The sequence below is a fragment of the Antennarius striatus genome, chromosome 17 (genome assembly GCF_040054535.1).
Source record: "Antennarius striatus isolate MH-2024 chromosome 17, ASM4005453v1, whole genome shotgun sequence".
Lineage (NCBI taxonomy): Eukaryota > Metazoa > Chordata > Actinopteri > Lophiiformes > Antennariidae > Antennarius > Antennarius striatus.
The window spans coordinates 5,728,847-5,752,383 of NC_090792.1; the positions used below are offsets into that span (position 1 = coordinate 5,728,847).

Consider the following 23,537-nt stretch of genomic DNA (forward strand, 5'->3'; position numbering starts at 1 on the left):
TTGCTTTATTCAGTGTCTACGCTTTCATGTTTGATTTCCCATGGTTTTTGGAGTCTTACCATCTAGATTGAACTGATAAAAATGAAATGAAAAGTGAGACTGATGAATAATATTCCTAAAATTAATTTACAATTGGCAGAAATAATTTTGGTTTACTTTAAATGTAGAGGTCTCAATGTCTATAAATGGTACTGGACAAATGTAGTGGACTCATAATTAGAATTTGACAGATACAACAGATTTTTTCCCCCCCTATCATTCAATACAGAGCTGATCATCAATTAGTGTTCAGATTGGACCCTGCTGCCTTGATGTGAAATATTTGAATTGAACCGTGGTCAGAGCTCTGAGACAGATCACAGTATTTAATTTCACTTTGTGAGACTGACTTTGTGCTTGATCAAAGTTAACAGTGAAAACAGTAACATTTTTCTTGCACTCTTAAACTTTAAAAAATGTCCTTGTCATGAAGATAAAAAAAGGCAAAATTACTGTGACCATAAATGTTCCTAACCTGGCCATGGCCCGTATGCAGCATCGAGACATGTTAATGAAGGATGAGGAGGCGGCTCTGGTCTGTAAGGTGGTCTCAATGCCCCTCAGCAAGTCGTTGGTCTTTAGCAGCAAAAGCATCTGCCGAGGCACTCTGTTCAACAGTTCACTTATCTGAGGCAGATAAAGAGCTGCATTGGTCCGTATCTCAACATCCTGGGAAAAAAATAAAAATAAAAATAATCAGGACACTTATATTCATTTTGAATCTTTTATGGGTGGGTGCATCTGTATTGACTCTTCTAGACTTGTGATAGTAGCATTGTGTACTTTTATGGTAATTGGTTTTGCTTGTTGGCATAGAATTTGCGGTCCAGTACATGTGATTAGTCTGAAGAAAGTACAAACATGATTCTTGCACACCAGTTAGCAAGGTTTGGAACAAGGAACCTTTACATACAATTACATCAGAATAATGATGATATCTGATCTGATATCTGCAATTTGCTGTCCATGTATAGTGCCGTGGACTAGATATAATTTAGGATTACCCTGATGACATGTCTGGTAAAGCCATGTCTGGTAAAGCCAGTAGTCAGTCACAAAAAAGCAACTATGAAATATTCACTTCAGTCTTTTTTGTTTAACATGGTCCTCTTGTCTAGATTAGAACTCAATGTGTTCCATCAGTCTCCTTGCTAAGATATGGGATTGGTTCAAATTGATGGGATAGAAAAATCAATAAACAGTAGCCCAACATGCTGTATGTTTTGTCGCCTTCTACCTGTTTCAGCTAAAGGTCCACTAGATTGATTACTGCATCCGCAACACTCTTTGTGCTCTATAGGAAAATTGCAGAGGACTGAGTGCCTGGTCGGTTTTCCTCACAATCTTGTTTTAAACAAACCTCTCTAAGGTTTCCATTACAAAAGTGAGGGCAACAGGTCCACATCATTTAAAGAATCAAGACTGCTGCCTTTAGGCAGAGGGATAATCAGAGCCTGCCTCCACAGGTTAGCCCAACACACTTTCATATTCTCAGTTGATTTGCACTTTGTACAGCCGGTCAGTAATGTGTAGACTGGATGTCAATGTGGCAAGTGCCTAAAGGGCATTCACTTATGTGCTTTTCTGAGACTCTTCCAGTCTCTCTGTGGCATTCTAAGCTCAGTGACCACTTCCATCTCACAAAATCGTTTATTAAGCCTCACAATGGCAAAGTACTAATTCTTAGGCATCATCTTATTCTCATGATGCCAAAATGTGAAAACTATGAGCAGGATGACTATTTAAATACCATTTCTGAGGAAATGCATTTGTTGATTCATGGATCACCTGTTTTGAATTTTGTCATTAATCTCCTTGTTAGAGAACAGCAAGTTGTACAAAAAGTACAAAAATGTTGAGTAGTTGAACAACTACTATTTTTATGTCTCCTTTTGAAATTGACTACTCATTTAAGAGTCACTGACAAGGTGACTCTATTAAATAGAGTCACCTTGCTGCCGCCTCACAACACGGCGGACCCGGGTTCGAGTCCCGCTCTGTGCGGAGTTCGCATGCTCTCCCCGTGTCTACGTGGGTTCTCTCCGGTTTCTCCGGCTTCCTCCCACCTCCAAAAGCATGCGCTTCAGGTTGATTGGCCGTTCCAAATTGCCCGTAGGAATGAGTGTGTGTTCATGGTTGTCTTTGTGTGTCCCCCGCCTCACGCCCTGTGCTGCCGAGATAGGCTCCGGCTCACCCGTGTCCCGCTGCGGTGGGTATAGCGGTGGTAATCTGCAGATGACTGACTGACTGAATGACAGTTTGCTCTGATGTCAAACTTCATGTGGTCTTTTCTTCTTTCCTGTTGTGGGGTGTGTGTGTTTCTGCTCACAGACCTCCGCTAGTATATACAGTATATCTTTTTATATATATCTTTTTATACACGCACACACACACACAGTGTGTGTGTATATATATATATATATATATATATATATATATATATATATATTACTGTATATCCCTCTCACCCTTGTGGGGTGGTATCTGTGTGTCATCACCAAGCTCGGGTCCTCTACCAGAGGCCTGGGAGTCTGAGGGTTCTGCGCACTATCTTAGCTGTTCCTAGGACTGCGCTCTTCCGGACTGAGGCTTCAGATGTTGTTCCAGGATCTGCTGGAGCCATTCTTCTAGTTTGGGGGTCATTGCCCCAAGTGCTCCTACTACCTTGATCTTCCACATATGTTCCAGCTGTTCTTTCAACCCTTGATATTTCTCAATCTTTTCGTGTTCCTTCTTCCTGATGTTGGCATCAGCTGGAATCGCCACATCTTTCACCACTGCTCTCTTCTGATCTTTGTCCACCACCACTACAGTATGTCTGGTTGGTTAGCCAGCAGCTGTTTGTCCATCTGGATGCTGAAGTCCCACAGGATCTTAGCCTAGTCATTCTCAACCACCTTTGGTGGTATGTCCCATTTGGATTTGGGTACTTCTAGTCCATACTGGGTAGAGATGATCCTGTACACTATCGTAGCTACTTGGTTGCGCCTCTCCATGTATGCTGAGCTGGCGAGCATCGTACAGCCTGCTACCACATGCTGGACTGTCTCTGGGGCTTCCTTACATAGCCTGCACCTTCAGTCAGATCTACTGTGGCAGATATATTGGCCTCTATTGCTCTTGTACTTAGGGCATGTCCTTGGGCTGCCATAATCAGTGCCTCTGTGCTGTCTGTCAGTCCAGCTTTATCCAGCCATTGGTAGGTCTTCTTGACATCAGGCACTTATTCTATCTGACGGTGGTACATGCCGTGTAGGGGCTTGTCCCTCCATGTTGTTTCCTCCTCCTCTTCCTCCTCAGGTTTCTGCTGTCTAAGGCATTCACTGAGCAATTCATCTGTTGGGGCCATCTTCCTGATGTACTCTTGGATTTTAGATGTTTCATTCTGGACAGTGGCCCTGATGCTCGCTAGTCCTCGGCCTCCCTCTTTCCACTTAGTGTACAGCTTCAGGGTGCTGGACTTGGGGTGAAACCCTCCATGCATGGTGAGGAGCTATCTAGTCTTAATATTTGTGGCTTCAATCACCTCCTTTGGCCAGCTATGATCCCAGCAGGGTATCTGATGATTGGCAGTGCATATACTGTATGTTGATGGCTCGAACCTTGTTCCTGCCATTCAGCTGACTTCTCAGGACTTGCTTTACTCTCTGGAGGCATTTGGCTGTGGAAGACTTCCTTGTGGCCTCCTCATGATTGCCATTAGCCTGTGGGATTCCAAGGTATTTGTACCTGTCCTTGATGTCCTCTATCCTGCCCCCTGGTAGGTCAACCCCTTCTTTTCTGATCATCTTGCCTCTTATCGATTCCATCCGGCCACATTTGTCTAATCCGAATGACATCCCTATGTTGTCGCTGTAGATCCTGGTGATGTGGATCAGTGAGTCGATTTCTCGCTCATTCCTGGCATACAGCTGGATGTCATCCATGTAGCGGAGATGGATGATTGTTGTCCCGCTTCGGAATCGGTATCCGTAGCCACTCTTTGTGATGATGTGACTGAGGGGGTTCAGGCCTATGCAGAACAGCAGTTGTCTTCCATATTCCCATTGAGTTCTTGATGAAAGCTCTTAGTGTGCTGTTGATCTTATACAGTTCCAGACATTCCAGTATCCACGTGTGTGGCATTGAATCGTAGGCTTTCTGGTAGTCTGTCCAGGTGGTGCACATGTTGTTCTGCCTGTTCTTACTGTCTCTGTGTACTGCTCTGCCCACCAGTACCTGCTTCTTTCCACCACCCCTGTGGTGGAACGTTTTTAATACAATAAAACAATTTTAAAAAGTCATGTTATGTTATGCCCTGTGTTGATCTTATATCCCAGCATCTTGAGGATTACTGTTGCTATACTGTGAATCAGCTTGTTGGTCTCAGTTATGTTCCCTGTGGGGATGGTTCTTATCGCAACATTCACATCTTCGAGCAGATCTTCTGAAGGTACTTGACAACTTAGCTTCGGTGTTTGTCGGAGGGTCCAGGTTTCCATTTGGGTCACAATCTTCCTTCTCAGGTCAGCAGCTCTTGTATTGAGGCTGTCTATGTCTCCTGGGACTTGGTACTCAATCTCGGATTGTGGGGACGGTGGTGAAATCCCCCCACTGACCTGGCGTCCTGGCTCCCCCTTGCTGTAGCATTGTTGTAGTATTTCATTGATCTCTAGTTGTGATAGCAGTCTTCGGTTACGGATGTTGGAACACTGGGCTAACAGCTGTGTCTTTGTTAGCCTTGATAGTGGGTTTCGAAGCATCCATTGGTCCCACATCTGCCCCATATATCCCTTCTCTCTGGGATTACTGGTATAGTTGCATTCCAACAACTCCGTATTCACAGCCCTTGTGTGTCCATGTGTGTCTTGTTCCAGTAGCCATTTCTCATCAGAGTGCCCTGGTTACCTAGCAACTGACGCGGACCTTGTTAACCTGGGCGACGTCCGAGCTGGTATGACTCTGTCTTTATTGTGTTCGCTCATGACTGAGGTAGGCTGGTATAGCATTAAGGGTCTTGTCTAAGGACCCTCACTGGAAAGTGTCTGCCATGACTGGGGTTCTAAACCACGCCCGTCTGCATTCCAGACCATGCCCTCCTGCATTCCAGACCATGCCCCTCCTGCATTCAAGTCAATTGACTTAACCTCTATCCAGCTGCTATCATATATATATATATATATATATATATATATATATATATATATATATATATATATATATAAAACCTATTACAAAAATCTGATAACTGAATCTAATAATCATGTTTTTCTATCTTTTCTTTTTCCTTGTCTGTCTATATGCATCTGTATGTGTGTGTGTGTGTGTGTGTGTGTGTGTGTGTGTGTGTGTGTGTGTGTGTGTGTGTGTGACAGCAGCATTGTCAGAACTGTCTGTTGCTATAAACAATGACTTGACAGGCACTGAAGTCGACAGACGGCAAGTCAACATGCTCACACAGATAAACTCTGTCTCTGCTCTTTGTCCGTCTGTTTGCTCCTCAAGCCCAGAGGAAGTGATGCAAACACACAAAACCAATGCATAAAAAAAACAGCATCATTATCAGTGGCACACACAGTTCAAGTCCAAAGGGGGACGCAAGTCAGTTTGTCATGAAATCTGTATGTCTGACAGTAATGGTTCAACTTTACTCATGAAAAATATACCTCAACATTGAAAAATATAATTTTAACAAGTTAAATGTCTGATTATACATTTGTAATTGGTAATTTTTTTTAATAATAATTTTTACACAATGCACAATTGTAAAGTATGAAAATTTACTTCATGTGTGTTTTTTCAAAAAAATAATTTAATTTAAAACAAGTTTTTCAGGCGGCACGGTGGCGCAGTGGTTAGCGCTGCCGCCTCACAACAAGGCGGACCCGGGGTTCGAGTCCCGCTCTGTGCGGAGTTCGCATGCTCTCCCCGTTGGTTCTCCGGCTTCCTCCCACCTCCAGAAGCATGCGCTTCAGGTTGATTGGCCGTTCCAAATTGCCCGTAGGAATAAGTGTGTGTGAATGGTTGTATTGTCTTTGTGTGTGGCTTCGCGGTGCACTGGCATCGTGCGAGTGGTCCCTGGCCTCATGCCGTATGCCGCCGAGATAGGCTCCGGCTCCCCGTGACCCGCTGCGGCGGATATAGCTGTGGTAATCTGAAGATGACTGACTGAAAAATTTTTCAACCAGGTGAAACAGGCATATGGTTTGTGTGTGTGTGTACGCCCACATGTGTGTGAGAGAGAAATTTAATAGTAACACAAACGAAGCTTAAGATTGGGTTTTTTTCTTGAAAATCAAGGCAGTTGAATCACAGATTTGTTTCAGTTGTGTTCTATCCTATGAATCTAATGCTGACATGAACCACATTTATTAATGCTGAATGCTTTAATTTAATTAGCTACCACCCTGCTCTCTACATGGAGATATTTTGACTCACACAGAAAAAGTACACGTGTTACTCAAAATGTTATTAATGGCTGAACTCTATTCAAGTGTTCCAGTTAGCCATGTCAGCATGACTGTAAGGCCTTTTGTACAATACCACACACCTGACATAGTAACATACCGGTGTGAGAAACACAATCCTGTTTTCTAGTTTGATTTTCATAGTCTTTTTTTTCCTCATCTGCTTTGCTTCGGTAAATATTTAGTATTATTCAGAATAATTAACTCTAGAGATGCTTTTTGCTGGTTAAAAGTCTACTCACGGTGTTGCTTGATGGTAATGATCTTGACATATCCCAGATACCTGCTGGGTTTTACATGCCATTTGAAAATGACATAGCAGCACCTGTATTTACTGCTCCACTGAAGTACAGTGACACAGGTAAAACCAGGATTATTTTGGAAGTTATTGATTTATGTCAAATTGTGTTTGTTCAACGTTTTAGTGCATAACTAAAAGATGTATTCAAAATACAGTCATGATGAGACACTCTGACACTAAGTGTGGTTGATTATGCAGATCAGATGGTCAATACTTAATGGTGATGGATAGTGATGAAAATGTCATCCCATTTATTGTCTGTAACTCTAAATGAATACAATAACACTTTTTGTTTTTTGTTGTATTCAGATTACTTAAAACCATTATGACTACTACCCAAGCCTTTTTTTATATACCTAACTATTTGGGCCTCAGCAGGGTGACGGGTTGATTCACTGGATGTCATGCACTTTTCTCGTGAGTCCTGTGGAGAACAGGTTGCCACTAAATAACTTCACCCGTGGTGGAGAATTTTTTTGTATTGATGTAACAATATAGTTCTCTGTAAGTTCTGCAAGCTGTTGTCAAATCAATAGAGTGATATGCACACACACTTTAAGTGGAAAAGCTGGAGCAGTTTGTCAAGACTGTAAAAAGACAGCACAGCATGATAGTCCTGCTTATTTTTAACATGTAGAACATGGTTCTGTGTCATTTATTACTGAGGCAGTAGATTGTTGTTTCAGTATTTGCACCAGCATGACATGTGGACTCTTAAACTAGATAATAAAATTATATCACAGCTTGTACATTGTTGGGGGATGAATGAAGCAGTGTGAGAGTGTTTCTGCTCACAAAAACCCTGGAACCAATAATACCACAAGCCAAAAAATGGTCCACCTAAAAGGTACAATTAGAATTGGTCCTGCACTAGTTTCCTTAATTGCACTTAGACATGGAGAGGTAATGTTTGAGGGGCGGGGCGATGATACTGTGATTTGCATAAATGCATACTAATAGGAAACATCTGTGGACCAGAGGTCTGCTATAGAGCATCAGACACACTAATGTATTTTATGCTCATAATGCTCATGCCTCAGTTCATTGTCACTGTAACTGTAGTTTGGTTGCCTAGTTCATTTATATTCCACTCCTGAAGATATCAGAACCCGAAGGATTGTATGTGGTATCACTATTGTATCAAATGCTGACTTTGCCTTAATGTTTGCAAACTCTACCTAGTTTCACATATAATTACTCACTGTCTCTTTGTTTCATCTTCTCAAAAATAAACAAACAAAAAAACAAACAAACCAAGAACTATGGGAGTACAACCATAAACCACATACCCATACCCCACCACAAACCTCAAACCCAAAAAACACAGGGCTGGGTGTTCCCAAAGGGTTCGGCTGAGTCCTGTATGGGGAATAACAATTAGTAGCAATTATAGGAGGTTGGTTAGTGGGCCTCACAGCTGTCAGGCGAATGCAGAGAAAGCAACAGTGCTCTAATTTGCATCTGAAAGCTTCAATAAGGACATATTGTATTGTGAGTGGTGCAATAATAAGATGTAAAAGGGAATGGAAAAGCAGGCAGGAGGAGGAGAAATCTGCGCTGGCAATTCTTCTATTCTCCCCAGTGAGTTCATACAACAGGCATTAGAAAATGGTGGGCAGTGACAAAGTGAACGTGCAACAAGATTGGGAAGGTCAGAATGTACTGGAAGAGCTGTTATTAACAAACCTATTTTTACTGTATATTGTTGGAAAATGCAACAATACTCTTGTACATAAACAAACCGTGTTGAACAAAGGCACATGTCGACTTCATGGTAATCAATTGAAGTTTTCATCTGCTGCAAAATGCTGTGAGGTTATGTTAGTAAAATAAACAGGGTCAATGTAATCAAAGAAAGTTGAGTGAGAAACTGGAAAACATTTGAAATATGGCCTATAATGATGGGGGACAAGGTGTACCCTGATTCAACAATGAAGGCTTGTGTTACATTTAACAAAAGATAAAGCGAGTAGCACACATAAGAGGAGCAAAAAAGCTCCAGAGGAGAATTGGGCAGCATATATAGGCCTTGATCTAGGTGACCAAACCTTCATCAGTCCTCATTGGGGAGACAGACCTGGCAGCCACCATGATCTGAAAGACGCTTTTAACACATTTCAAATGCCAAAAGGGAAACTTTTAGAGTGACATATAAAGTGGGGGTGTATGCAACAGCTGTCTGTCATCTTAGAAGTCACTTTGAGGGTAAACAAAGATGCGCTGATAGCTAGGACAGCAAATATGAACAATTTGAAAATGGTATTTGGGAAAAAAATAGAATAGATGGTGATGCTACAGTGATTACTGATAGCTGTTAGAAAAGGTTATTTGCATGGTGTCTTTGATCATATTAGTTTGTTAATAAAATGTAACACGTTTTATGTTTTACCAGTCACTCATCAAGGAGATAAAATATAGAAGCAGTCTGGAAAAGGTATTACCAGTGGATTGTCACGTGAATGCAAAGGACGAATGAGTGAAAAATTAGTCAATGCCACAAATCACTCCATCACTGAACAGCAGCAACAGTTGTTGCACCTGTATTTGTTATTCAGCAGAGGAATCCTGCCAGCCTCTGATCCTAGCCAACCGCTCATCAAACCAGGTTGGAGCCACGTTTACTGCTGCAAGTGCATGGGTCAGCTGGTGGCATTCACCAAAATCAAAATGAATCTTGAGGATGCTTGGTACCAAAACCCAACGGCACTTGGACATATCTCCACAGGTAGCTTAAAGTCACATTCATACCAGACGTGTTTTTGTCTACTATCTACAATTGCACCTTCTGAACCATGCTTACTGTCACCTGGACAAGGGACAAAGCACTATGAGAGTTTTTTGTTTCTTTGATTTAATTTCTCCAGTGTCATAAACACCATCCGACCAACTCTCCTAAGTGAGAAGTTGAGAGGTATGTACTGTAGGTTGACCATCCTCTAGTGTCCTGGATGGTGGACTACCTCACCTCCAGACAACAGTAGGTGCTCCTGCCTTACTGTGTGGCAGACAGAGTGGTCAGCACTGAATCCCCTCTCAATTTCTGTTCACCTTTTACACCTGGGACATCAACTATCGCAAAGACACTTGTCTCCAGAGACTTTGAGATGACATAGTTTTGGCTGGATGTAGATCGAGGATATATGTAATTTATGGATACCAAACTGGGAAATTCACACAATGCAGCTGCATCAATAGAGATAAAAAATAAAGAGGTGAATAAAGCTAAGAAGAATAAAATTTGGAAGAAGAATAAAAATTAAGAACAGGTTTGCATAAAAATTAAGAAGATATACAATAAGTGTATAGATGTACAATTAAAGGAGGCTTTTTGAGGATTGAGGAGGCTCCGTCCCTATAAGGCAGCTGGACCAGATAAGGTCTCGCCAAGACTCCTCCGAGCCTGTGCTTCGGAACTAGGGGACCCCCTGCAACAATTGTTCAACCTCAGTCTGCGGCTGGGGAGGGTCCCGTCACTGTGGAAGACCTCCTGCATTGTCCCTGTACCCAAGAAAGGACGCCCTACTGAGCTCAACGACCACCGACCGGTCGCTCTTACCTCCCATGTAATGAAGACCCTAGAGCGACTGGTCCTGGAGCTCATGCGTCCACAGGTGCAGCGTGTTATGGACCCTCTCCAGTTCGCCTATCAGGCCAAGGTTGGGGTTGACGACGCTGTCTTGTACCTCCTCCACCGCATACTCTCCTACCTGGACTCCGGGGGCTGTGCCGTCAGAGTGCTCTTCTTTGACTTTTCAAGTACCTTCAACACCATCCAGCCCCGGCTCCTGCAGGATAAACTGACCTCCATGGCTGTGGACCCCTACCTCGTGAGCTGGATTACAGACTACCTAATGGACAGACCCCAGTACGTCCGTATGGGGGACTGTTTGTATTCTATGGTGACCAGCAGCACGGGGGTGCCACAGGGGACCGTTCTCTCCGCCATTCTCTTCACCCTCTACACATCAGACTTCAAGCACAACTCGGATACATGCCACATACAGAAGTACTCCGATGACACCGCGATAGTGGCATGTATCCGGGAGGGTGATGAGGGGGGCTACAGGGTATTGGTGGCTGACTTCGTGGAGTGGTGCCAACAGAACCAGCTCCAGCTCAACGTCTCCAAGACAAAGGAGATGGTGCTGGATTTCCGGCGGGCACCTCCCTCTCCACAGCCAGTGATCATCAAAGGCAGTGAGGTGGAGGTGGTAGGAAACTATAAGTACCTGGGACTGCAGCTAGACAGCAGACATGACTGGTCACTCAACTCGAACTCTGTGTACAAGAAGGGGCAGAGCAGGATGTACTTCCTGAGGAGGCTGGCCTCCTTCAACATCTGTCCTAAGCTCCTTCTCATGTTCTATCAGTCCGTAGTCTCCAGTGTGCTGTCATACGCCATTGTGTGTTGGGGTGGGTGGGCCAGGAAAAGAGATATGGACCGTCTGAACAGACTCATCTGCAGAGCGGGCTCAGTGGTCGGGCTGAGCCTGGACTCTGTGGATATGCTTCTGGAGAGCAGGACCATGTCTAAAGTTAAGGCTATCATTAACAACACCAGCCACCCCCTACACACCACCTTCTCCCAGCAGAGAAGCACCTTCAGCGGCAGACTGCTGAAGGAGGGTGCAATGTTGTTTGGTCTAGAGACAGTGTCACTGAGGAAAAGACAGGAGACAGAGCTGGAGGTAGCAAAGATGAAGATGCTGAGGTTCTCTTTGGGAGTGACCAGGATGGATAGGATCAGTACATCAGAGGGACAGCACATGTTAGAGGCTTTGCAGATAAAGCCAGAGAGGCCAGACTGAGATGGTTTGGACGTGTCCAGAGGAGAGACAGTGAATATATTGGGAGAAGGATACTGATTGTTGAACTGCCAGGCAGGAGGTCAAGAGGAAGACCAAAGAGGAGGTTTATGGATGTAGTGAAAGGACATGAAGGTAGTTGGTGTGAGATAAGAGGATGCAGAAGACAGGGTTAGATGGAGGCAACTGATTCGCTGTGGCGACCCCTGAAGGGAAAAGTCTAAAGGAAAAGAAGAAGAAGAAATAAATAAATGTCATCATTGATTTAGGTCATCTATTGCCTCTGAGTAAAAACTGACAAGTAATTTTGTATTCCAAATGATTTATTTTGATGTAGGAGGCTTAGAGGAAGACCAAACAGGAGGTTTATGGATATAGTGAAAGAGGACAAAAACTCCTATGATGAAAGAAAAATCAAGGACTGTGACGTCGCCCAGTATGGCGCAACTGGGGCACCACCCTGGAGCCAGGCCCGGGGTTGGGGCTCGTTTGCAAGCGCCTGGTGGCCGGGCCTCTGCCCACGGGGCCCGGCCGAGCTCAGCCCGAAAGGATGACATGGGCCCAACCTCTGGTGGATCACCATCCGCCGAGGAAACCGTAGGGGATGGGTGCAGTGTGGATTGGGTGGCAGTCGTCAGCATGGAGCTCAACAAAGAGTCTAGCTCTAGGGACATGGAAAGTCACCTTGCTGGGGTGAAAGGAGCCAGAGCTTGTGAGGGAGGTTGAGAGGTACTGACTAGATATAGTGGGGCTCACCTCCACCCACAGCTTGGGCTTTGGAGCCCAAACCCTTGAGAGGGCCTGGACTCTCCACTTTTCTGGTGTTGTCCAAGTTGAGAGGTGGCGGGCTGGCGTGGGCTTGCTTGTGGCCCCACAGCTCAGCCATCATATGTTGGAGTTCACCCCGGTGAACGAGAGGGTCACGTCCCTGCGCCTTCCGGTTGGGGACAGGTGTCTTCTTGGAGTCCCTGGGAGGAGTACTGAATAGTGCTCCGACTGGGGACTCCATTGTTCTCCTTGGGGACTTCAGCGCTCACGTGGGCAATGACACTGAGACCTGGAAAGGGGTGATTGAGATGAACGGCCTCCCCGATCTGAACACGAGTGGTGTTCTGTTACTGGGCTTTTGTGCTAGTCACAGTTTGCCCATAACAAACACCTTGTTCAACCACAGGGATGTCCATAAGTGCACATGGCACCAGGACACCTTAGGCCGGAGGTTGATGATCGACTTTGTTGTCGTATCATCAGACCTCCAACCGCGTGTGTTGGACACTCGGGTGAAGAGAGAGGCAGAGCTGTCAACCGATCACCACCTGGTGGTGACTTGGATCCGCTGGCAGAGCAGGAGGCCAGACAGATTCGGCAGGCCCAAACGTGTTTTGAGAGTCTGCTGGGAACGTCTGGCAGAACCCTCTGTCAGTGAAGTCTTCAACTCCCACCTCCGGGAGAGCTTCTCCCAGATCCCGCAGGAGGCTGGGGACATTGAGTCAGAGACATACTACAGTGATGCAGTCGTTGTATAGGTCCGTTGTGGTGAAGAAGGAGCTGAGTCGCAAGACGAAGCTCTCGATTTACAGGTCAATCTACGTTCCTACTTTCACTTGTGGTCTTGACCGAAAGGACAAGATCCCGAATACAAGGGGCTGAAATGAGTTTCCTCTGTAGAGTGGCTGGGCACACCCGTAGAGACAGGGTGAGTAGCTCAGTCAGCAGGGAGGAGCTCGGAGTAGATCCGCTGCTACTCCGCCTCGAGCAGAGCCAGCTGAGGTGGCTCGGGCATCTGTTCCGGATGCCTCCTGGACACCTCCCTGGGGAGGTTTTCCGGGCATGTCCTACCGGGAGGAGACCTCGAGGAAGACTTAGGACACGTTAGAGGGACTATGTCTCTCGGCTAGCTTGGGAACGCCTCAGGCCCCCCCTCGGAGGAGCTGGAGGAGGTGTCTGGGGAGAGGGAAGTATGGGCATCCCTGCTGAGACTGTTGCCCCCACGACCCGGCCCCGAATAAGCAGTTGATGATGGATGGATGGATGGATGAAAGAGGACATGAAGGTAGTTGGTGTGAGAAAACAGAATGCAGAAGGCAGGGTTAGAAGGAGGCAAATGATTCGCTGTTGGCGACCCCTGAAGGGAAAAGCTGAAAGGAAATTATAAGGAGAAAAAGGAGCGCTTCTTCATCATCCAACATGTCATTTCAGATCCTGTCCTGCCCTGATCCACTTGCAATCAGTTCATTCCCTTCACCTGACTTTCTCCTCATTTTCTGTAGTCTCTTCCCTAATCAGCCTCCACTCTTTATTCACCCAGCTCAGCCAGATTGTTTAGTGTTCGCCCTGACTCTCCAGTCTTTGTATCTTGCCTGACATTTTGATCCCATTTTGATTCTGCCTGTTCTCCGGACCCTGTCTGTTGCCAGCGTATCGGATCTGTCTGCCTGGTTTGATTATACTCGTGTTTGACCATGCCTGATTCCTGGACCTTGCCTATTTGCCTGTCTTTTGTCTGATTTCTCTGCCTGTTGGATTATTTATTCAGTACCTGAACCCTGCTTGCCAACTTAAACCATTTGAGACTCTTGACCCACGTGCTTGTCTGTTGTGCTTTTTGGTTCCCCCCACCAGTCCTGTTTGAATCGTGACATGTCTGCAAGTCGGAGAACCCAAAGATATCCCAAGCAGACACAGGGAGAACACCCAATTCTACACAGAAAGGGATCAAACCTGGAACCTTCTTGCTGTGAGGCTTTGGGGATCCCACAGCATTCCCATACCAGCCGAGAGACATAGTCTCTCCAGCGTGTCCTAGGTCTTCCCCAAGGTCTCACCCTGGACATGCCCAGAACACCTCCCCAAGTGGGCATCCAGGAGGTATCTGAAACAGATGCCTGAGCCACGTCCACTGGCTCCACTTGATATGGAGGAGCATCGGCTCTACTTCGAGTTTCTCTATGGTGACTGAGCTCCTCATCCTCTAAGGATACATCCAGCCACTCTGCAAAGGAAAGCAATTTGAAATGCCTGCATCCAGAATCTTGTCCTTTCGGTTATGATCCAAAGCTCATGACCATGGCTAAGAGTAGGAACATAGATTGACCGGTAAATCAAGAATTTTGTCTTTCGACTCAACACCTTCTTCACCGCAACAGAACTATACAAAAACACTGCATCACTGCATCTACTACACCAATCCGTATGTTAATCTCATGTTCCATTCTTCACTCAATTGTGAACAAGACCCCAAGATACTTGTACTCCTCTACTTGGGGCAAAAACTCCCAGCCAATCTGGAGAGGGCAGACCACCTTTTCCTGGTTGACAACCATTGCCTCCGATTTGTAGTTGCTTACCCTCATACCAATCGTGTCACACAGCTGCAAACCGCCTAAGTACATGCTGCAAAAAGCAAAGATGAAATCCTTTGGTCCTCAAACCAGGACCCTTCTAGCCCCTGGTTGCACCGAGAAATTCTTTCATCAAGATTATAAACAGATGAAGTAATAAAGGGTAGACCTGCTGAAGTCCACTATGCACATGGAACAGGTTTGACTTACTGTCAGCAATGTGAACCAAGCTCTGGTTTACGTCATATAAGGACTAGATAGTCCTTTGTAAAGGACCCCAAACTCTATAATCCCAAAGCACTCCCCACAAGATACCACAAGGAACAAAGTCGAACACCTTCTCCAAATCCACAAAGCACATATGGAATGGTCCCATGAACCCTCAAGCATCTGCTGAAGAGTGTAGAACTTGTCTAGTGTTCTGCAACTGAGGCAAAAAACATTTTTTTCCTCCTGAATCCGAGGTTAAGGTACTCAGGATGAATCTCATGCAGTAGGTTCCCTGACACTTAAGAGTTTGGCTACCATCTTGGTGAACTCAGCTCAACAATATCCCCAGTCAAGGTCAGCAGCTCCCTGCCTCCACTCTAAGCAGGGTTGGTGCTGCACTGCTTTACCCTCCTCTTAAGCGCCAAAAGGTTTGCGAGAATTTATTTTCCGGCCGATGAATAGTCCACCTTCATTGCTTCCCCAAACATCTCCCAAACCCATAGTTTTTAATTCAATAAACACTCCGTTTACAGCACACCTGACCTGCCTGTACCCATTGGCTGCCGCTGGGATTCCATCTGTAGAATTAAAAGATAATAGTGTAGGGTACACTATACAGAGTTTATTGAGATATTCTTGCATTTTAGACCGGACTCAGCCACAATAAAATTGATTTTAAAATATAACTTTATTAGTTGACCTTTAATGTGTTTTTGTTTTTTAATAAATACTGTATACCTTTAATTTTTAGGAATAGCCTTTGCTCAAATCTGCCATGTATTGTCTACCACATGTGAAGAGGACATAGATCGTCAAGTGTTTTACAATCTACTTACAGTCTGAGTTGGACTTTTGCCAGCTTCAAATGCTTCATCAGAAAGAAAAAAACTTTCCCTCAAATACAAATGTTTTTTTGACTCATAGTGAGTAACAGGACACTGATACGCAAAGAAAAAAAATGTTTTTCTGCAGGGTTTTTCTACCTTTTGTTTCTGTCACACAATACACATACAAGCTGTAAAACTTGTATGCCACATGATCTGAGTTAAATTTATCGTATTTCTTACCAAACAAATAATAAACCAGACAAAACATTTATTAACATGAACCAGCATTGCTATGATGTAGTGTATTAAAATAATTGGTTTGGAGGTTTGAAACCAGGTTCAACACAGATGACTTTGTGATCTACAAATTGGTACTGTCTAAAGGAGAAGAGTAATGATGAAACATGAAAGAATTATTGATAGTTTTTTGTTTTAACGGCAAGCAAAAGGGTTTCTGCAAGTGAAGGTGAAGACGAGAAGAGAAAAGCGGAAGAGAGATTTAGCTAGTTTATATTTAGGTTATCAAACAAGCAGACATTTCATCCTGTTTGTTGGTCAATGAAAGATTGCTTTATTAACATCAAACCATGTTTTTCTGGCTGTGCTGTTGATGTGCCACAAGTGTTGAGATAGTTGTTGGAATAATTGATCGTGAACTAACTGGCTGCCAGCCATTTTCGAGCAGAGAGCACAATGCTGCGAGCAGTTTTAAAGAATTTTGACTAAACTTTCAAGAACCAAAGCAACAGCATGCAGTGCTCTCTTCTTTCATCAGGAGACAAAAAAGCTTATTTCCACATTTCTGCATTCTGTGTTTTTCAGTTCTTTACTTATAGACAGAATAATATAGGCTGGTTTCATCAAAAACAACAGTAGTTGATGTGAAAAAACAAACAAACAGTGAAAACAAGCTTTTTGGCTGTGTCAGCAGAACAGTGACATTGACACTTCAAACCTTCCGTGACATCTCATATATATATATATATAATTTAAGACATAAGTACAGTATATATTTTACACTGGATTTTACTGGTTGCATTTAATGAACTATGCATGAATGTCACCTTTTTCAAAGAACAAAACCAAGACAGTGCATGAACTCACATCTTTAACACAGCTGGCTTTATGAGTGTTTCACCAATGGTGTGTGGCTTTCCCTGCTTTGCAATCACGTAAGCAACTTCATAGGATGATGTGATGATTGGTTTGTTGATGGATACAAAGCCAAGAACTTGGCAGAGCAGCGTTTTCATCATAACTGGCTCTCTTCACCTCAAATTCAGCATTGTGTTCTTTTTATTCCCATCTCCATGCAACTTAAGCAAGTGTTCCTTTAGATCTGCCGGTGCGAGACCAGAGTTGCTCCACTTGCAAATCTTGCAAATAGGATGCTGACACCCATTACGTTCTGTTATACATGTAAATCCATGTTGCACATATTCACCCAACTCTGTGTTTTATTGCTCAATGTAGTTACTATGGATTAAAATATTAAATGTCCCATATTATGCTTTTTTTAAATTCATGTCATTCAGCTGCCAGATGTCCAACCACACTGTATTTGAAATGTCTTGCCCCAAAGTGATCCGTGGTCCTCAATATCTTTGATTGAAGATTGAGAAAATCACTTCCGCCCCCAAACACTCAATGTTAATGTGGCGTGGCTCTTAGTTCCATATCTGCACACCTACACCCTCTGAACGGCCTTTATCAACACTTCCCTCCCCCCTCGCATTCATGTGCGCTTGTTTGCATGAGCCACTTGAACGCGAGCACTACATTCCGTCTGGAACATTTTTAACTTTCAGTAAATTCATTACTAAGTATTTCACTCTTATTTTTCTTGTGTTTGTCTCTCTTGTCAATAACTGTTGATTTCTCAGCGCTGACCGCTTTCTCACTCAGCCGAACGTGACTCCGTTGTTCATTATGTAAACACTACATGGGCTGATCCTATTGAGACCACCGGTAAACATCCCGAAGAATTTAAAAATACACAGTGTTTGCAAATGGGACAAAAATCAGTGGCGACGACAACAGATGTTTACAGAAAGAATGTACGCTGTTTCCCAAGAATCGTCACGGACATGAGAGATCACAGGGAGCAAAACTATCGCAGTCTAAATGAAACATCGGAAAGGTAAACCAAAGTGTTTGAATACTGTATTTTGAACTGGCTGTTGAGCGGGCGCCGTCCCTATTTTCCCTACTCTGTATCCACTAACATACAGTGAGGAAAATACAGGGGTATTACCGTATTGGCCCGAATATAAGACAACCCTGATTATAAGACGACCCCCTCTTTTTCAAGACTCAAGTTTGAACACCAAATTCAATTTTTATACAGAAAATAATTACAGTACATCTGAAACAAATGTTTATAACAATATATTTGAGAGAAAAAGCATGTTATTTTGCCTCATTCAAATCATGCAAAAACTGTCTATCACATCTTAATATCTGAACATTTAAATATGTAAGCTAAAGTGAAATCACATTTGTAAATAAATGGCTTCTGGTCTTTGAATTGTCAATAAACCAATCTACTGTGATAAAACAAAATTGCAATAACTGCATTAACCATCAAAGTGAAGTCTAACTGTAACTGTAGTCTTGAAACAAATCTGAATAAGGAAAAACATCTCCATCTCCGTACATTACACTCTGTGGCACCATATTTCACAGCCACTTTGCAATTGTTTGAAGACTCATGTATCACCATCATCTTGGAGTTTGCATCACAACTTCTCCTCAGCTGCCGGTTAACCTGGCTGATCTTCGACCTACTTTTCTCCAGATTCTCGCTACGTTTCTCCATTTTCTGTTATCTCTTCTCATATTTTCTTCTCTTTTCTTTCTTACCGCTATTTTTTTATTTTTCTTCTTCGTGCTACCACTATTTTTATTTTTTCTCTTCGTGACAGGGGTTTGCTTTGGCCTAGGGACTTAAGTTCAGCATTCGCTTTAAAGTTATCTGGCGCCATCTAGCGTTGTGAATGGGTATAATGTCTAGACCCCAAATGTAAGACGACCCCCACTTTTTCAGTCTTATTTCAATGCAAGAAACACCATCTTATATTCGGGCCAATACGGTACATCCTGTAATGGATACAGAGTCAGTCACTTCTATTTCAGTCACCGGTTTGGCCTAGACTTCTTACGACAGAGAGAGTAGGGGAAGGTGTACGTGTGTGTGCGTGTGTGCGCGTGTGTGTGTGTGTGTGTGTGTGTGTGTGTGTGTGTGTGTGTGTGTGTGTGTGTGTGTGTGTGTGTGCCTTTAACTACATATACTGAGATTCTGTCTATTGATCCTTCTGATTCTGCATGCACGCACATGAACTCCTACCTCTGATTGTGAGACAGGCAAAGAACCAATTCCAGCATTGACAGCATTCCAAGAGCGAGCAGTAAGTATGCAGGCAAAAAGCGGGTATAGATCTCCAGCTCCAAGTTGTCGGCTGTAACGCTCCATCCCAGGCATGTCACCGTCAATCAGAGCCTTCCACAGCCGGCAGTAGTCCAACCTGAAGTCTGGCTTCAGCTCCTGGAGAGAAGGGAAAGAAAGAACAGTTGAATATTTTGTCTCCCTCTCTCACATGTTCAAAATTCATAGGAATATCTGATAATTGTAGATACAAAACTAAAACTTAATTGAATTGTTGAAATATGTATTTTAGAAAACGGGGAAGTTGGTCTGGCAGAGCTCCTTTATCAATATCATACTTCTGTACTAGTGTAGTGACAAACTGATCCTCTGTAGGTGGCAGCAGTGTTGTTTTAGGGTGAGAGATCAGCATCTATTATATGAGAACAAGACTGGAGGAGACAAGTCTTGTTCTCATAGATCAATAGTGAAATGTTGGAAGTCGGACATATTCATGTAGATCATACTCATACAGAGAAAAATATCACAATAGTTCGGGGAGAAAGAGGGTCACAATCATGAGAAACGATGACAAAGATAATGGAGAGGATGAAGCTTCCAAATAAAACTCCTTCCCTGTAACTCCAGGACCCCAGAAAGCTGGGGCAGAGCTCACTAGATTGCAACAGCAAAAATAAAACTTAAAAAATCAAAATGTCATTTTACCATTAAAAGTCCGGTGGGAAAAACCTAATTTTCTCTTTTTTTTAAATTTTCTTTGGACAAAAAGTAGTGTATTTGGTGAAGCCAGTCTATGTTCTATTGTCGATTACTAAAGAATGGAAAGATGTATAAACAAACTTTTTTCCTGATAAAAGAAAACAGTCAACTCTTGGTAGTTTTTACATGATCATAGAACACATTCTGTGGGTCTTAAAATATCAGTCAAAATGCTCTAGAACCACTGGCAGTGTGAGGATCTCTGCTCTGTAAAACTTTGGCAGCCAATGAGTGAGAGATGATTATTCCTTTAATTAAGATGTATATAGTATAGAGATGGGATACAAACAGGTACTCACTGACTTGGTAGTTTACAATACATACTATTAACTACACTTCACAAAATGTAATGCTACATTTTAATTTTGTTTGTTTATGCACTAGGGAGGCACAGCAAGGCGATTCCAGGTTCACTTCCCACTCTGTGTTGAGTTTGTATGCTTTCCCTGTGTTCCCCCGCCTCTCTCCCACAAGTGAGCTGAGTTAGGCTTCAGCAATTCTTGTGACCCACCATAAGCAGAACAAGCAGTTGACAAGGATTGAAAGAATGAAAAAATGTGCATTAATGTGCACAAAAAGGTAGTCACTTGGATAAAATCCCATGTGTTTATGTTAAAATATGTAGTTTAAGTGTGACTGCTTGCATTTCCTGGCTGATAAAGCATTACAAAGCCACCATCAGGTGGCGCCTGCATGGAGCCACTACCAAATTAGACAAATGTTTCTGTGAATGGGTTATCGCCAGCTGGTTGACATTTCTGACTGGTAAAGTGCTATACCGTACATGTACAGTCTATTTACCAATGACCACTGTATGACTATTTATATTCTTTCTGAGTGGGAATAAGGTTCCCACAGTGTTAGATAGTGTCAATTCAACATCCACCGGATGCTCTGGATCTGGTTGAGCAGCAGATTTTATTAACCCACTGTAGAATACAAATATATATATGTGTGTGTGTGTGTGTGTGTGTGTGTGTGTGTGTGTGTGTGTGTGTGTGTGTGTGTGTGTGTGTGTGTGTGTGTGTGTGTGTGTGAAAAAAACATCAACAGTGCAGGATAATGCAGGAAGTCTAAAAAGGTGAAAGCCTGGTTAGAGTGGTGAATATGTTAATGTCATGAGAGAGCAAAAATATACCACTTATATTTTCCTAAACCTGTGGGATTGGATAGTCCTTGTGCTGAAAGCTCATCAAAAGGTTTGGATTTTGTGGCACAAGCGCTCTGGGAGTATGGATGAGACACGTTACATACTAGGACATGATAAAACATGTATACAGTACATGACAAGCAGGTTCAAAAATGTGTTGCTGTGAAAGGGCTTCCAACATTGATTATAATTTCCACAAGTACAGTACGGATTATGGCTAGCAGTTACGTGTGGATTACTTCTTCTTGACCTCACTGTGGCCTTTGACTCTGTGAATCTATCTACATGTCTAGCTTAACAGTAGGAATGCCATGCTCGAGGGAGATCTAACCGTGGATGGAGTTAAATTTCCTATACCATAATGAGAAAAAGACATGTCTAATGATGCTACTGACTTTCTAAACTACCTAATAAGCCAACTAACATTTGTTCCATTGCCAAGAGAGATTTGACAATATCCTAAAAATAGGTTAGGTTTTTCCAATTGAGAATCCTGGCAGAAGCACAATTTTATTTACTAACCTCTGATTTTGAGCCAATTATTTAAACTTTTATTATGTCTTGACTAGACGAGTACTTTTGACTACTGCACTACTACATCTCTTTAGCTTGGCATCAACAAATGACTGCAGCACATCGTCTTACAGGCAGAAAGAAGTGTGAACATATCACTCCTGTTCTGGTCTCACTCCACTGATTCCATGCACCATTCAGAATTGATCAAAAGATTTTATTTTATTTTTTAAATCTCAATATGGGCTGATGCATAATTACCAACAGAATTGCTTCGTATCCCTGTGCACCTGTGAAAGCTGGTGCTCTCTGTTGTAAAGACCAGGTTAAACTTTGGTTGGTTAAATGTGCTTTACAAATAAAGTTTGAGTTGAGTGAACATCCAATCATAACAATTTGAATGCTTTAATACAATACATTCTGTATATATTCACATGCAGTAACTCATTCATTATATCTGCTGTTGTTCTTTTTTAAGACTACCAGTAGTTTCCCCAAAGCCCTCTGCCATATTCACTCATAATAGAGTCACTGGCAAGGTGTGTGTGTGTGTGTGTGTGTGTGTGTGTGTGTGTGTGTGTGTGTGTGTGTGTGTGTGTGTGTGTGTGTGTGTGTGTGTGTGTGTGTGTGTGTGTGTGTGTGTGTGTGTGTGTGTGTGTGTGCGTGCGTGCGTGCGTGTGTGTGTGTTTGGGGGGATAAATATTCTACATTAATCGAAAATGACAGCTGAAATCAGGAGGCATTAGGAGTAAATTGGTGCCATTAAGGTCTGGGGGAAATGTGTGTGCATGTGTTTGTTCTCTTTATGAACACAGGAATAAACAGTAAATAAACATATCAGATCTGTGAGTGTTTGGAAAAGCAACTGCCTCAGCAGTGTTTGCGGACTTTTCTTTTCACACTGCTTCATAAATTTGGCTTTGGTGAGTCTTTTATCCGGTGGGTATCAACCTTATATAACTCACCTAAGGCCGCAGTCCCCCCTAATGGGATAATTTCACCAAATTTCACTTTAGAAAGAGGAACCAGACAGGGATGCCCTCTGTCTCCCCTATTGTCCGCAATACTTATTGAACAACTGGCAGTAGCAATACGTCAAAACCCGAATATTAAAGGTGTCTGCTCTCAGGTGTTGGAACACAAAATTAACTTATATGCGGATGACATTTTACTTTATCTAGAAAATCCAAATACATCGGTGAATGAAGTATGTACACTAATTACAACCTTTCCGGATGTTTCAGATTATTCCATTATTCCACCCCCATCTGGTAAATATTCAATTTATCTCTGGAGCTGTCTGTTTTTCCTTCAGATTGGAAATCTGCCTTGGTCTTTCCACTTTTTAAAGGTGGCTCTAGCTCTGATCCCAACTGTTACAGACCTATATCCATCCTGCCATGCTTGGCCAAGATCCTAGAAAAATTGGTTCATAGACAGCTCAGCCACTTCATTGCTTCAAACGATATTCTGTCAAACCTACAGTCTGGGTTCCGGCCTAGCCACGGGTGCACTACAGCCACTTTGAAGGTTCTGGATGATGTTGTTACCTCCTTGGACTCCAAACAGATCTGCATTGCTGCCTTTATTGACTTATCCAAAGCCTTTGACTCTGTCATCCACTCCATCCTCCTGCAGAGGCTCACTAGCATCGGTCTGTCATCACACTCCTGCAACTGGTTCGCTAGCTACCTAATCAACAGAGTTCAGCAAGTAAAGTCTGTAAATGTCTTGTCTGACCCTCTTCCCATCATGAAAGGG

The 23,537-nt window shown here is 43.2% G+C and overlaps 1 protein-coding gene across 1 annotated transcript in view; it reads right to left on the reverse strand.

Annotated features, from left to right (window-relative positions):
• The window catches only part of adck1 (aarF domain containing kinase 1), a 134,176-nt gene that overhangs the window by 11,912 nt on the left and 98,727 nt on the right, over positions 1-23,537 (reverse strand). Inside the window, exons 9-10 of the mRNA XM_068339595.1 lie at positions 19,316-19,513; positions 515-708 (exon numbers count right to left, since the gene is read on the reverse strand). Of these exons, the coding sequence (XP_068195696.1) occupies positions 515-708; positions 19,316-19,513 (392 nt within the window). The remainder of the gene's footprint in view (positions 1-514; positions 709-19,315; positions 19,514-23,537) is intronic.